This window comes from Seriola dumerili, unplaced genomic scaffold, assembly GCF_002260705.1.
Source record: "Seriola dumerili isolate Sdu_G_001 unplaced genomic scaffold, Sdu_1.0 BDQW01000822.1, whole genome shotgun sequence".
Lineage (NCBI taxonomy): Eukaryota > Metazoa > Chordata > Actinopteri > Carangiformes > Carangidae > Seriola > Seriola dumerili.
The window spans coordinates 636,292-651,529 of NW_019175077.1; the positions used below are offsets into that span (position 1 = coordinate 636,292).

Below are 15,238 nucleotides of genomic sequence, written 5' to 3' on the forward strand. Positions count from 1 at the left end.
AATGCGTTCGTCAAATGTTGCATTAAAGCCAGGATATCTAAAGCCACTGTGTCAAATGCTGGACAACTGTTTTGGGAAACACAGGCAACACTCTGAGGACACAGGGATATGCATTAAGGATGCAAATACGTATCTCTGAAGGCTGTGGATATTCTAAAAACGAAAAAAAACAAAACAAAAAAAAACTAAATTACAGCCCCCCTCCCATCCCCAGCACAAGCCTGACTCATCTCTTAGACTAGCTTTTAACTAATGTCCTAAGGCACCTGCTCATCCACTTACAAAACAAAGTGCAGTAGGGTGCAGGACATGGAGCCAGGAAATCATTTCTGCACTATATTGCTCTTAAGGGTTCTCTTCAACACAGACAATTATTAAATGTTGCTTTGAACTTTTCAGTAACTATTCTTCACTGGTTTAGAGGACAAATCATAATGTGAACTTTATGTCCTTATTACTGCTCTAGTTAGCACAGGTTGGTTAATGTCATTTGCTTATGAATTTGCACTATAGAACATTTTGATTTTCTGTAACTCGCTAGATAGTTTGAGTTTTATCCAACAAGAAATTCTCTCTCTGACATTAATAATCTCTAAGTATATATTTTCTCTTTTCATCTCTGGCTCCTGATTGTTTTTTTTGTTTTTTTTTGTGTCCCTCCCATCAATGCTGCGGGCCTTACTCTTCCACTTCTTGCTCTCCAGTGTTTCGGATACATGTAGGTTCCGTTGAGTGAATGGTGGGAACAAAAATGAACCGTCTGGCAAACTAAAACTGAACTTGCTGACAAGTTGAGCAAAAGGTGGTTGCAAATGGATGAAAATTGTGAAAAATATGGCCTTGAAATAACTGTGTATCAGCCTGGAGAAGACGAGGAAACGAAAATGCTCGGCCGTACAAAAAATAACAATAAAATAAGATTGGTTTAATAGATCATGCCTGGTATATGAGCCCTGGTTCTCTTACATCTCTTACGTGTTTCATGGCGCAGTAAAAGCGCGTGGCAATCCGCAGTGTTTGCAGCCTTTGCTGAACGTTACCAGATTTGGGCCGCGGGGGCACATCCTCTGGTGGGGGCGGCTGCTAGAAAAGGGGGAGCGAGGGAGGGACGGTGGGGGAGAGGAGAGGAGAGAAGAAAGGAGAGAGGAAGGGAGGAAGGAAGTTGGAAGTAAAGGCAAAGTGTTTAAAATGTAACAGAACACAATTGTTTGTTTCAAATTGGTAGAGGGTTGGAAAGGGCATCAACGCGAAAGATCCATATGACCAGTCTAGATGTTTAGAATATTAGATAACTTTACAATGGCTGGGTAAAGAAAGTGTAGATCCGTGTCCAACAGGTTTTTTCGCTGACAATCTAATTTTTGGAATTACACTATTTTTATTATGTATTAAATCTTAAATTAAATTGTAGACTCTGTCCCGAAAAATTATGACTAACTTTCTTAATTTAAGAATTGTATTGTATAAATGACTCTGGTCTGGCTACACTGGCATTAAGACTGGTAGAGAAAGGAAACAGCCTGGTATTGCTACGGGATACTAGGAGCTAGAAGCAGAGAAAGGAAACAACTTTAAACTAAATTGCATTCTATGAACCTGTGTTCTGCCAAACATCTATTCAGGTGTGGTGCTATTTCTATGAGCTTACAATACTGGATAAGGGACTACTAATAAAATATCAAGGCACTTCACACTCAGTCATACCGACACATTAAAGCCATGTGCCCCCAACGGAGATACCAGCCGGCGCTGGTGTGAGGAGAGAGAGAGGAGAATAAACAAAAACAGCAAACAACTGTAGCAGAACGCTACTGTGCAGAGACCTAGAGGAGACACAGGAGATATTCCACAAACCAAGGACCAGTAGCTATTTAATAACATACAAACACAACCTCTATATTTTCCAGGTCACAAAAAAAAAAAAAAAAACGCGAACGCAAAATCTCCTACACCAGTGTTTGCTAAATCGTGGGTCAGTGTCCTAAAAGGGTCATAGACAGGTTTTTGTGCTTAACCACAAAATTAAATAAGTATGATTTGATGGGGTCAGTAAGGCCAAATTTGCCTAGTTTGGGTTCTAGTTAAGATAATTTGAGGAGAAAAAAAAACTAAATTGTAAACCCACTGATCATTTGCTGGGTAAAATGCTGTACAATAAGATATGTCAGAAAGCCAATTGTTGTTTCATTACCAAAACCCTGGGACAGCAGCTACAAGAACTGCAAAATGTATTTTATAAAAAAAAACCCCAAAAAAACATGTATGTGGGTAGAAAAAAAACAACTTCACAATGTGCAACAGAATGGGGGCTGGTGTTCATACACATTGGAATGTGTTAGAAATAATGTAACTTCAAAAAAGATGCAGAACAACATTATATACCATGCAGATGCATGCATGAAAGGGAGACGGTCATGCAGTCAGGAGAGAATCCTGCCATGCTTGTTGTTTGTGTGTGTGAAGCAATTTATATCTATACATATATATCTCTATATACATATATACATATATATATCTATATAGATATATATACACACATACATACATATATATATACATATATATATATATATATATATATATACACATATATATGCACACACACATACACACACACACACATACACACACTGTACCTTCTGAACAAAAGACATTATTTTCCTCTTTCATTTGGCTTGATTTACCTTCTTCTTTAATTTATTGGCCAGCTGCAGTGTGTGTGAGTGTTCACACTAATGTGAACTAGTGATAGTGTAATGTTCACATACTGAACTTTAACAACAGAGGAATTCTTTGAAGGAAAAACATTTATTCACAGCCACCAAGCACTTTTAGAGAGTAACTGCGGGTTAAATTAAGCATGTCTGTATGTACAAAGGTGTTTCATGTGGAGATACCAGGATGTGTTGTCAGATCCTTGTCTATAGTGTCTGAGCCTTGTTGTGTCTCTGAGACCTGTTGTAAGTCCGGTGTGCACATTCAGAAGTATTTGTGTGATCATCTACTCTATTTTGCATTCTGCATGCATGTAAAAACAGTAAAAGGCTTCAGCTATGGTGGCAATTACTGTGTCATGCTTATTAGCTGCATTTCATTAATGGTAAAACAACCACAGAAATTTCCATAAACTAACAGCAACAACTTGTATTAATTTGTGAGTTGAAGAGTAGGTCGTAGTTAGTGTTGGAAAATCTTCATTCATGTTAGCTTGGGAAATTCATCATGTTGCTTCTAAACATCTGTTGCTAGACTGTAAATGGTGTTTCACAAACAGCTAAGCTGCAGACAGGTCACGCAGTAGGTTCATGTGTGTTAAATCCTCAGCTGCTTTGTTCTTCCACTCATCTGTTTTAACCCCAATAATGTTTTGTTTCTTCTTCCATTTACAGTAGGCTATATTTAGTTTGGGGATTCCCTAAAGTCTGCCATGCCTGATTGCATGGTGCCACATGATTAAGCCCCTGTAAAACCTGGTGGAAAGTTCAAACCCCTCTGGGTCGAAACTGTGGAAGTCTCCTATAACTTTTTCAAGGTCAGACAAACCTTTGCAGAATGACATGTGGAGACATGCAATGAAAAAAATAACTTTGGACAGCCATCCCCTTCCAATAATGCAGAGCTAACAGGTCAAAAGAACAGTACTCCGAAGTCACAGCGGATGCTGTCAGCAACTTTCATCACACAAAAAAAGCATTTATCTAATTGTTAGCTGATACAATTTTAACAGGAAGCACAGTGACCCATAAGGTCCTTCACAATTTTAGTGACAATTTATATTTGACAGGTGACTTTGTCCAAGAGCCACAAACTCAAAACAGCCAGTCTCTCACAACAAACAGCAACATTTCCTTTACTGTCAAACACACAAAATCTCTTGCTCATATATACTGCTCTCTCTCTCTCTCTCTCTCTCTCACACTCACACACACAGAGTAACATATATATGTATATAGAAAACACATTAAAGACAGGACTACCCTCAAATGTGAGACAATCTCTGATTGAATAAAACTCTAAACCCAACGCCCCCCACACACACACACACACACACAAACACACACACACACACAACTCTCAATCTTTCACACACAGACAGCAAGCAGGGGAACTGATGGAACAGCAGAAGCGAGGTTAGAAGGGATGAAGCAAATTAAAGAAACACAAAGAGCGTGCAGGGGCTAGAAGGGAATGAGGTGATGAAGTAGGTGCTAACTGAAGGAGATGGATATTTGCTACCGTCATCCCCACCCAAAGGGAATTAAAAACAGACACCAAAATTGTGTTAGTTGGGTCATTTGGTTGATGACAGTACGCCTGGAATTATTTGAAGCTGTGTTGGTCATTGAAACCACTGGAAACACAGTTCTTTTTCTCATTCTCTAAGCGTCCACATGGCTTTTAATGGACATGGAGTTCAAGCAGAATAACTGACTCTGTTTTTTAGAGGCATTACATCAGTGTTTAAATGACATGAAATGAAGTTTCTAAGTTTCATGTTAAGTGTACTTGTAAAACAATGTTCGCCAGTTCCTGAACACTTTTTAATTGCCCTTGTTCCTTACACAAAAATGACATCAGAATTGAGTTGTCAGCGGTGCGCAAGTGCCCATCTGTTCAATCCACACATGACTCCGACTTCCATTGTCACCAGAACCAGCTGTCCTTTCTGCAACATACCTCCTGACATGCTGAAAGGACAGCGGTCTGTTCAACGGCCAAAAATAGTTTTCAAGTTAGCTATGTGAGGAGTAATACAAGAAGAAGAAATGGATATTGTTTATGCTTACTGATTCTTTTGTTTTATTTACTCCACAACATCAAGGAAGTGGGAGAAAGCTTCACTAAGCGCACAACAAAAAAATAAAGAAGTTGTTTGCTTATCGAAATGCAATAATGTACTGTTGGTGTGGATTGATACACCTGTAACGCATCAGTTCTAAGAGACAGATGAGGAGCGAATACCTAAAATATTCCAGAGATGCTTCAAAACATGCTGGAGGTGTGGTTTGTCTTATATCATTTGATTTGCTTGTAAATTTATGACAAGTCTCTGACTGTTGCTGTGTTAGTTTGATGCACCTTTAAATTGTAGCGATCTGATTTTATTCTTTCTTTACAAAATCTGTCATTATTATCATTATTATTGTTATAATCTTAATGTCTGTTTAAAGCATATAGTAAAGGTTAGGAGGTCTGACTGTGCTGAAGTTTAAACTTGTGGTTATGTACTGTACAACAGTGGATCACGGCTCACGATAGGTGTCTGTACCTTCTCCTTGTCGCTGGCCTCCCTTGCCACAGTGGAACCCTAGAAAAAACAAGAAAGGAAATTACTTTCCATAACCCAGTTGTAACTAGAAGCACTGGAAAGTCTTGCTTTAGTCTTTTCCTTACCACCCTTCTTACACTCATTCCTGCAGATACTCATAACACTTGTGCATGCCTGAACACAGAGGCTCAACCAGTAAGGCACGCAAGGTGCAATGGCTTAAAATGGCTTCACTCTGTCCTGAGACAGGTTACCTGTCAGCCTGACACTCTACCCTGTTTTACAACATTTACTAACCAATGGCTAATGTCTATTTTGTTAAACACACAACCAAACCTCATTTGACCAATTATGGGTAAATTCACACATGATTACTTGTACTCAAGCTTTTATAAAACATCTGAACTACAAACAGGCCTTTTTGTGATTTTTGGGAGGAAAAAAACAAAAAAAAAAGTCCAATTTATACTGTTTTGTTTCATGGCCACTGAAAACAGGTTGTTGAAAAAATGAGGAGTAAGGGGAAGGGACTAGAGTAGTGCAACTAAAGACTAGAGTTTCATCACTTCTTCACATATTTGTGCCCTATCTGATAATTATTCCTTTTCTTGCTTCCTTTTTTTTCTTGCTCTGTTCTCCCCTTCTCCCCTTTTACCTTGAGATCATATTTTTTGTAGACAGAAAGGCGGTGGGAGAAGACATTGCGTGTAACAATCATGTAAGTCTCATCTCCATCCACGGTGAGCCGGTACATCCCCAGAAACTGAGGCAGAAGTGTGTTGCCATGGCACTCCACAATGAACTATTAAAAGAGAATGAGGAATATCAATTTATCGCCCTTTTATAGTCATAACAGGCGCTTACTGTCTGCATTAGAAGTGAGACTGTAAGAAATAGAAAAAAGGTTTATAAAACACAGCATAATGATTTAGCATTGTTCTGTGATGAACTCCAAGGTGATAAATAGAGGGCTCTAACCAACTAAAATGGTTGTCCTGGGAAATTACATGAATTTGTAGCTTCACAAAAGTTATTATGGGGCATTTCTGCCTTTATTATAGCTGCAGTGAGAGAGAGACAGGAAAGTTGGGGAGAGAGAAAGGGGATGACATCCAGTAAACAGGCCTTGGGCCAGACTCGAACCCGGGCTGCTGCGTTAAGGACCGATCCTTCATGGTATGTGCTCTACCAGGTGATCCACTGGGGCGCCCTGTAATCCTTACACTTTTTGACCAACCCAAAATCAATAGGTACAGCAAAAGTGGTAAACTTGCATCATTAATGTGGACATTATACTACCGGGCACATAGTGAAAAGTGCTTGACTTGTGTAAAGGGATTAATACTGTCAAATTCTCTTACTGAGGTATTTTTAGTTTATAAAAGACACATGGTTTTAGAAAGCCTACTTCATGGAAGAGTCCAGGCTTGAATTAGTCAATATTACTGCATGATAGGCTGTTATCACCTGATGGTATTTCTTTAGAATGTTATGCATTTCGGCCACATCCTCGCTGCTGATGGTCTTGATAACATAGCGTTTGTCATAAGAAGTGTGGAAGCGGGCCCCGCTCCGTCCCTGGGCCTCGCTGTTCAAGGGAGCACTACGTGTCAGAGAGTTCTGCAAACATACAGAGCAAAGACAAAAAGGAAACAATAACTATGTTTAACAGGATGTACACGCTAAAATATCAGCAGTTTGTCTTCTCTGCTTTTTGACAACCCTTGCTCATCCATTATCAGCAGTTCTCTTGAGAGAACTAAGATCATGTCTTCATTGCTTGTATTTTACGTTCGTCCGTTTCACTAAATACAGAAAATATTGAAAAGACTGAAAAGAGTCAAATCCATATTGGCCTCTCATGTTTAGATAGCTGATGGTGAAATTACATTTTCTCATTTACTTGAATGCTTAACAGAACTACTCTTCCAGTGTATTTAGATGAAGCTCTCAACATAGCATGTCCTGCCTTCTTTGTGTCTGACCAGCTCCCAGTCTCCACTCTAAACATATGGGATTCTGACCCCTACGCCTGCTGCCTGTCCACAGCTACACACAGACACAAACAGCTGCTGCCCAGACTTTGGAGCTCAAAAGTAACATGATCCAACACCCCTGGCTCAATGCCTCATTCTCTAAGAATTCCCAGTGTCCTCTGCCCTTAGTTCCCTCTCCCCTCTTCAACTCTTAGCATCAATTGCTTGAATTGAGTGACAACTAACCATTGAGGTACATGCTAAAACAATTGTTAAGATGTATTTCTTTCTCGTGTTTAAACCCAAAAAATTGTTGCAGTCTTGTGTGTGGAGGTTCCTTAAATCATGAACAAAAAGAAGCCCACCTATAGTCCAGGTCCTGGTGGAACACAGGCTGAAAATGTTTAAGAGGCCCTTTGCCTGAGGCTGGCATAGATGAAAAGCTTTCAAAGTAATCCCAGTGTTTTTGTTTTAGTTGGTCATTTTCCCCATCATGCATTTATTATAATGTGGGGAAAAAGTTTAATCTGTTTGCACTTTAGTTACCCAACCAAAACTTAATTTAATACAGCTAGCACTGCTCATTAAAGCTAATGATTACTGCTGCATCTCATCAAAAGAGCAGCCTTGCAGCTGGTGGTACCCATTGGCTATAATAAGGAATATTACCAGTGTAATTAGAAATAATGCCAATAGGCTGGTTTTAAAGCAAGGTAAAAAAAAAAAAAAAGAACTAACCAATAAAGCTTTTGACCACAATGTGACTAGTGCCTCGTGTAATGAAGTAGTTTAATGTTGAGAATGTTGCAACATCCCTTTGCACTGGCCAGTGTCTTAACACCCCTGACTGCCCACTCACTGCAGCCATCCGAACCCCAATGTAAACATGTGAGAAGGACAGCTGCACTGAGCTGGGACACAATGACCTCCAAATGCTGCCAACTCACTGCCTGCACTGGGAATGGGGATTTACTAGGAAAGAGTGGAAAATAAAGGCAGACATGGAGTGGTCTGAAACAAAAGAGGGAAAGGAAAAAGCGCAATAGAGCAACACTTTCCTAGTTAAGACTGTGATCACATTTGTTTTGGAACAGTTACATGTGTTTGCTTGCAGTACGGGGTGGCTGCGTTTTTTTGGTACTGTATTGCCTGTAAAATTATGTGACTGTCTATAGTAGTTGGCACTCTATTGTGTGGCAATTCACACCAATCAGGTTGTACAAAGATGACAAAAGAAACTAGGCACTTAACCCAGAGGGGTAATAATGTTGCTCGGCTTGTCATTTGTGACACTATCTTGTCATACCAAGAAGTCCTGATCGTCGATGCCAAACCTCTCTCTGAGGTTTCGAAACACCAGAGGGCAGTACTCCTTGAACTTGAAATGGCTGGGCATGTTCTCCCTGTGCATACACACACACACAAACAAATACACAAACACACACACTTATAAAAATCAGACAATACAAATGATATATTTTGATGAGATGCTGTGAGTACTAAAGAATATTTAAAAAAATCTTGAACATAAAATATATTTCATAGTGTCATAAGTTTTGTGAAATACCATGATTATAAAATATACGTAAAAAGACCTTACTTGTTGAAGAGGTGGTTGTCCACTTTGATCTTAGAATAGGCTTTGAAGTCATCTGGCATGAGCATGATGGGAATCTGAACATGGCTTAATTCATTTATCTGGGCAGAAAAACATAGGAATGAAGGAGAGATCAGTGATTTATCTAGGAAGACAGACTAGTCTAAAATATGTCAGTAAAATCACATCACATTAGACATGCTAGAAGTCTGGAATCTAACAGCCTTGGGATACTCAGGGAAAAAATGAATAAATCACTGAGGCAATATAGACAAAACATTGACAAAGATCATAACTGCTGACAAACATAATCTAAAGATCGGTGGGATCAACACTGAAAGGAGAAAGAGAACATTAACTTCATCTGGACAACACAGCATCTGATGTGAAGCTTTGCAACCATTACCCAACACTGCCACTGTGATCAAAATACAAAATACCAGTTTTCTTTTTTAATATTTCCTACAACATGTTACTGGAGCATCTCAAAAATCTCAACACAGGGATTCTGCAAATATCAACCACATGCTATCTGTGTACTTCACAGCTAAACTCATGTAACCTTTTTCACAATGCAATATTATCCAAACCAATAAAGTGCACGGTTCACCATACAGGCACAAAGGTCGACACTCACAGAACTTCCCATGAATGCTCAGATGGCTATATCCTATTTCTGAAAAGACAGTCAGTGTAAGAGCACTTCCCACATGTATGTGGTTAGGGTGTCCATAAAAGGGTGAAGCAGTTGGCCAAGATGACAGTCGGTGCCAACTTCCACCACCTTGCAGCACAAAAGCTACTCACATCATTAATGTAATTTTTTTCTGCCATCTCATAACTGAGTAAAAAGTGGTGCTGCTTTATACAACAATAAAGCAAGTATAACAGGCAAAAAGATATATTTGCACCTGTGTACCCCCCCCCCCCCCAATCAAAGCAATCTGTTATCAGGACTAATTTATGATTCAGGCCAGGAGTTCTGGTCCAGGTCATTACTCAATACCAATCTTCAGCACAGAACACCTTGTGATGTGACCAGTTTATAGATTAGCTTTTCAGGATGATGCAGCCTACAGGGCTGAAGGATAACTATAGGGGAAAGGCAAGTGGAAATGTTGCCAGAACTGCTGAAGTTCTAAAAGAGCAAGACAAGATGCGACATGCGACTGAAAGAAGGAATCATGATTTTGAGTTTTAGGAGAGCTCATGTTTTCAGAATGGCATGTGGCAATGGCATGTGGCATATTTGAATCTTATGTATGATGATAATTAAACTAGATGTTATGGGCTATCAGGTGAGTTAGATTATGAACACTCAAATCATTCTGACTGCACATTTATGGCCACGATTAACATTCAACAAAATGCTAAATTACTTGAGGCTTGAATAAACCTTGTAAAATGAATAAACAGTGGGGCTTCAAACACATAAGGTACATTGCAGGAGTTTCCATTTGGAGCTGACCATGCATCACATTCCTGTAATACATAGACCTGACATTTGTTATGACTCAGGCACAGCTTGATACGCATATGATGGGTGTGTGTGTGTGTGTGCTTACGTATTTATTGTTGGCCCGAGGCAGGGCTGCTGGCAGGTTGCTTGAATCTATTAATAGTCATTCCACCAATCACACTTGTAATCTAGGTGTACAGAATGAAGTCAAATACTCTGATTGATTGTAACATTATCATAAAATGTATGTGTGTCTCTCTCCTGTACAGTCCCAAATGTACTATAAGCTTTGTACATTGCTCACAGCTAGGATTGCCCGGACAAAGAAGAGGTGATGTCATATCACTATTCTAGCTGCTGCCTTAGAAGAGGTAGCCCATATTTTTTTTTTACCACTGGGGATTGTCCATAGCCCTGTAATGCTGTAGAAGTGTTACAGCAGATGGTGCAGAGAATGGCCTCAGCATGACTGACCCATGAAAGCATTTAGCATACTTCAGGTGACCGTTAAGAAGTGTGCTTTTTAACATCGTATGCCTTAAACATGTTAGCCAAGTTGTATTAATTTTTGGTATAACACAAGATACAGCAACAGGATCAACACAAAAATACATCTTCAAAACAAACAAGCTCATTTTGTTTTGTTTGGGACCAATGCCAACATTTTGCATTTAGTAAAGCTTTAAATTGGATATTCACGGTGTTTACAACCAGCATATACCAACCCGAATTATACATTGGTTCAGTCTGGCATATCTGTGTGATGGGAGATTTTCAGCTAACCACTTTTGCCAGCATAAGGGCTACTTGCTGCCAGCTCTTGGGTATTGAGTGTGTTTAATTGTTTGTGCTTTTAAAAGTGAGCCAGTCCAATCTGCTTTACTTGGAGGCTGCCAACAGACAGTTCCTACAGTACAGGATTGATATTATTTTAAACACAACATGCCATCATCTCCACAATGTGATAAAACAGACAATCAATGTTACCAATTTCAAAATTATATCTGTAGTAATTATATATCCCTGCTGCCTTCTCCACTGCTGTCTATCCTGGGTACCACAGCACAAAAACTACATCAATTATGAGAGCGGGCCAGTGGAATAGTGGAAAGGCACTCAACCACTGGGAGAGAGTTTACACCAGAGGCTTTTTGGGGAACTAGTCCCAGATTTCTGACTGAACAGTTCAATCATATGAGTAGAAGTCTTATGAACTATTGAGCAATCCTTAACATTAAAACTCTAGCTTTTTAATACAGTGATTCAGCCACTGACATTTACTAATTTAAGAGGCCATGCGATCAAGTAGGTAATCTTCCAAGGACAACCTATTTTAATAGTAATGCTTAGATTCAGAGAATTGTTTCAATTCTATTTATTATTCAGTGAATAAAATGTGAATAAAAAAAGAACTCTGACCTACTGGCTTGACTGGTCAAGTGTAAAACAAACCTTACTGCTGAGCTCTGCAAAACTTGTCCAATGATGTGCAAAGCTCTGTCTTTGTCCACTGTTACAACTTTTCATTTAACCAGCTCAGCAAACGTGTACTCATTGAGCACAGTATCATTTCAAGGCTGTTTACTTTGGCTATACCACTATACTGCTGTCTTAGTGGAGTTGAGAGTTACAATTCACACTGGATATCTCTGTACTCAAAATATTCTTCAGGATCATTATAGGCTTTCAAGCAATTGAAAGAAATGGGGAAAAAAAGAAATAAAAGGAGGATGAGAACATAGCATTACTGTGCATCAGAAGTAGGATTAACAACAGATGAGAATTTTTAGGAAGGAAACATCTGAGATAAAGACAAGAGAACAAAACATGTCTGAAAAAAGAGAAGAAAGTGTATCTAAAAAGGGAAGAAGGCATGGAAGAAGCATATTTTTTTTTTTAAATATCAAAATGAGGGCATAAGCGAGACAGTGCAAGCAGAGGATCCATGTCCACAGATGCCATATCCTTGTATGTTTAAGTGCCCTGGTGTGACAGGCGCCAACGTCACAGTGATGCTATTGCACAGATGCATTCTGGGTACTCTGTGGGGAGATGTCACCTCATCAACAAAGCTGTGTTTCAAACAAGGGCAGAGACAATGCCAGATCTTACCAAGCACACACACACACACGCGCATGAACGCACACACACAAAAGCACGAACGCGCACGCACACACACACACACACACACACACACACACACACACACACATACACACACACACACGCACAGTGAGGTAACTAGTATACTGAATGTTAATGCACATAAGTCACAGCAACAAAAATTGTTAACACAAATACATGCACATATAAACATGGGGTGGAAATATCTGTTGGATAAAAAGAAATATAATAGGTCCCTAGAGTAGGCCAAGAAAACAATTTGTTTTGATGGCAATTGTTCTCCTGCAATTAAATGCATACTACAGTAAAAACTGTAAAAGAGAGAATGGGAGCCTGTGACAAAATCACTATTTCACCCTATTTCACCCTATTTCCACAAAATGCTTTTGACAGTCATTATTGGTTTGGATAGTAGGCAGAGCTTTGAGTTTTAACATTGTACTACTGTTGCCCTGCGGCTAAAAGTTTTTGCCGGTACCTACACAGAGGTGCAGCTAATCCAGTATATTGACCTGACCATCACTTTGAGCACCTAATCCACATTAAATAACGTGTGTAGCGCTCCTATTTTATCTGCTGAAGCTCTTGTCATGATTTCTATCTTGAGCATAGTTATGCTTTTATGTTTTGTTTAATCATAAGCAGCATATCTGCTTATCTTCCTGGAGCTATCAAACTTGCAGACAAATTTCACACCACCGCTTCCTGTTTGTCTCCATGGTGATGAAGACTGGTTTTCCGGCCCAGAGTGAAGCAAGTGTGTGCTGTTGCTCCGTTGGACAGGAAGTTGGTGAAGAGAGCGTGCTCTGTCAGCAGCATGGCATAGTGTTATCTCTCTGAACAATTACAGATGGATGACTTGCTCTTAGCAGATGACAGCCCACTAATAGTGTTGACAGCACAGAGATTCTAACACCTTTACCACTTGGTACAAAAACCTGGATCCAACAACATAAACTATTGGGTCATTATGCACAAGATATAGAAAGGTGATGAAAATATTAAAGTTGAGAGAAGCCTCACCCAGAGTTGAAAATGAAAGACACAAGACTAATCAGGCATGCCATCAGGATATGCAGCCTGGAGGGAGACATTTGACAATGAACAGGAAATCTATGACTGTCATCTGTTTTTATCTTTTTTAATTTCTGATAACGCAGTTTCTGACTTTGAAGCTACAACTACAATGTGTTCCTCATGTAAAAATCTTACTGTGATGTGGCAATTCTGTCAAGTTCCTCTTGAAATGTATCTCTGTTAGTAAAGGTCAAAGATCATAGTTTTTTCCACCCATTCCAACTGGAGTCCTTCAATAACAAAATCTTCAGACACTACCCAATCCAATCTTTATTTATATGCTATTTTTCCACTACATAATTCAGCTACAGAAACCCCATTTAGACTACAGCAAGCAGAATGTTTTAATAAAATTATTATGATAAATTATTCAGAAAATGTATTCTTCAATTAAAATTATTGTGGCTAAAACAGTAGCTCCAGTCTGCTTTAGATTGCTCCTTAAATAGTTTCCTAAACATTTTTAAATAGTGTCCTGTGGTGTTTGACAAATTATCTCTGAGAAAAGAATGTCAGCATGAGCATGAATGTGGCACAAAGATTTGGACAGAATTTGTCCTTATTCTGATACTAGTATCGGAAATGCCTCAGATACTGCCTAAAATACTTGCTTGGCAATCGTCTATGGATCAATCCATTACCATACAATGTATTGATAAACTTTATAGTTTTACACTCAGATGAAACAGCAGTTTTCCCAGAAATCAATTCTTATTTGCTGCTCCAAAACAACAGCCTACATAGGAAGTTGCACTGTGTAGCCAAATTATAAGACAGCATTTCTATAGTAATGACTCTGTCTCAAGCTTTTTGATTCATATAAGTGGTTGACCACTGCAACTGTGATTACTATAAGCAGTATCCACTGTTATAAGAGAGATTCTATGGCATTTGTGTATTTCTTTCATGTTTTACAAAGTGTTTAACCAGAGCCATGTCATTAAACAATGATAGAAATCATATCACATCCATACAGGGTTAGTAGTATATAGCTCTGTATACAGCTCGGTATCGGGTGGTGCACAAGCTCAGGTATTGGAATCAGTATTGGTACAGTAAGGAAAAAAATGGGATCAAAACATCTCTAGTATTAGGATATGTCCCACATTGCCTTCTCAGAACAAGACATTGTATATGTTCAGTTTTGAAACAATCACAGCTCTTTACTGCTGTGGTATACCTTTGAGAGAGTAGCTAAAGAGTTGCTAAAAATGTATGTGACAAAGTAACAATATTTAGCATGGCCTGCTGATATATCACTGCTGTTTATTTTGTGCCCTCCATGCTTTATATTGCACACTCCATGTCTCCCAAAGCTATGGTCTCAAAAAAACCCCAAAAAAAACAAAACAAATAAATGCTTGGAGTGGTCACCATCTGAGCTATAGTATTTTTTATTCTATTTACTAAGTGTACATCAAATGTACTTAGGTTTCTCCATGTCCAAGCTGTAATTCCACAATACCACATTGCAGCCCAACAAAACAGAATCTCTCACAAATCAATATGTGCTTTAACTCTCACTGAGATGGCATCCCATTCTAACATTCGCATATTTTACTTTTTGGTCCTAACCTAGACTTTAAAAAAAAACACAAATTTTTATATACTTAGTCTGAAGTTGAACTCAGCCTCCAGTCTGGTCTCGAGATGTTTGCTACACTCATGGACTCCGAGCTTTTGGGTTTATTTTGAATTGGACTGGATTTAAATATAAATTTTTAAATGTATATAGC

The 15,238-nt window shown here is 39.0% G+C and overlaps 1 protein-coding gene across 3 annotated transcripts in view; it reads right to left on the reverse strand.

Annotated features, from left to right (window-relative positions):
• pip4k2a (phosphatidylinositol-5-phosphate 4-kinase type 2 alpha) overlaps positions 1 to 15,238 on the reverse strand; it is a 28,757-nt gene that overhangs the window by 5,385 nt on the left and 8,134 nt on the right. Inside the window, exons 2-7 of one of the 3 annotated variants that reach the window (XM_022766248.1) lie at positions 8,846 to 8,943; positions 8,552 to 8,648; positions 6,737 to 6,889; positions 5,925 to 6,071; positions 5,270 to 5,308; positions 967 to 1,080 (exon numbers count right to left, since the gene is read on the reverse strand). In XM_022766248.1, the coding sequence (XP_022621969.1) occupies positions 967 to 1,080; positions 5,270 to 5,308; positions 5,925 to 6,071; positions 6,737 to 6,889; positions 8,552 to 8,648; positions 8,846 to 8,943 (648 nt within the window). Of the gene's footprint in view, positions 1 to 966; positions 1,084 to 5,269; positions 5,309 to 5,924; positions 6,072 to 6,736; positions 6,890 to 8,551; positions 8,649 to 8,845; positions 8,944 to 15,238 lie in introns of all 3 variants that reach the window. The other 2 variants (XM_022766247.1, XM_022766249.1) reach the window with 2 other exon arrangements.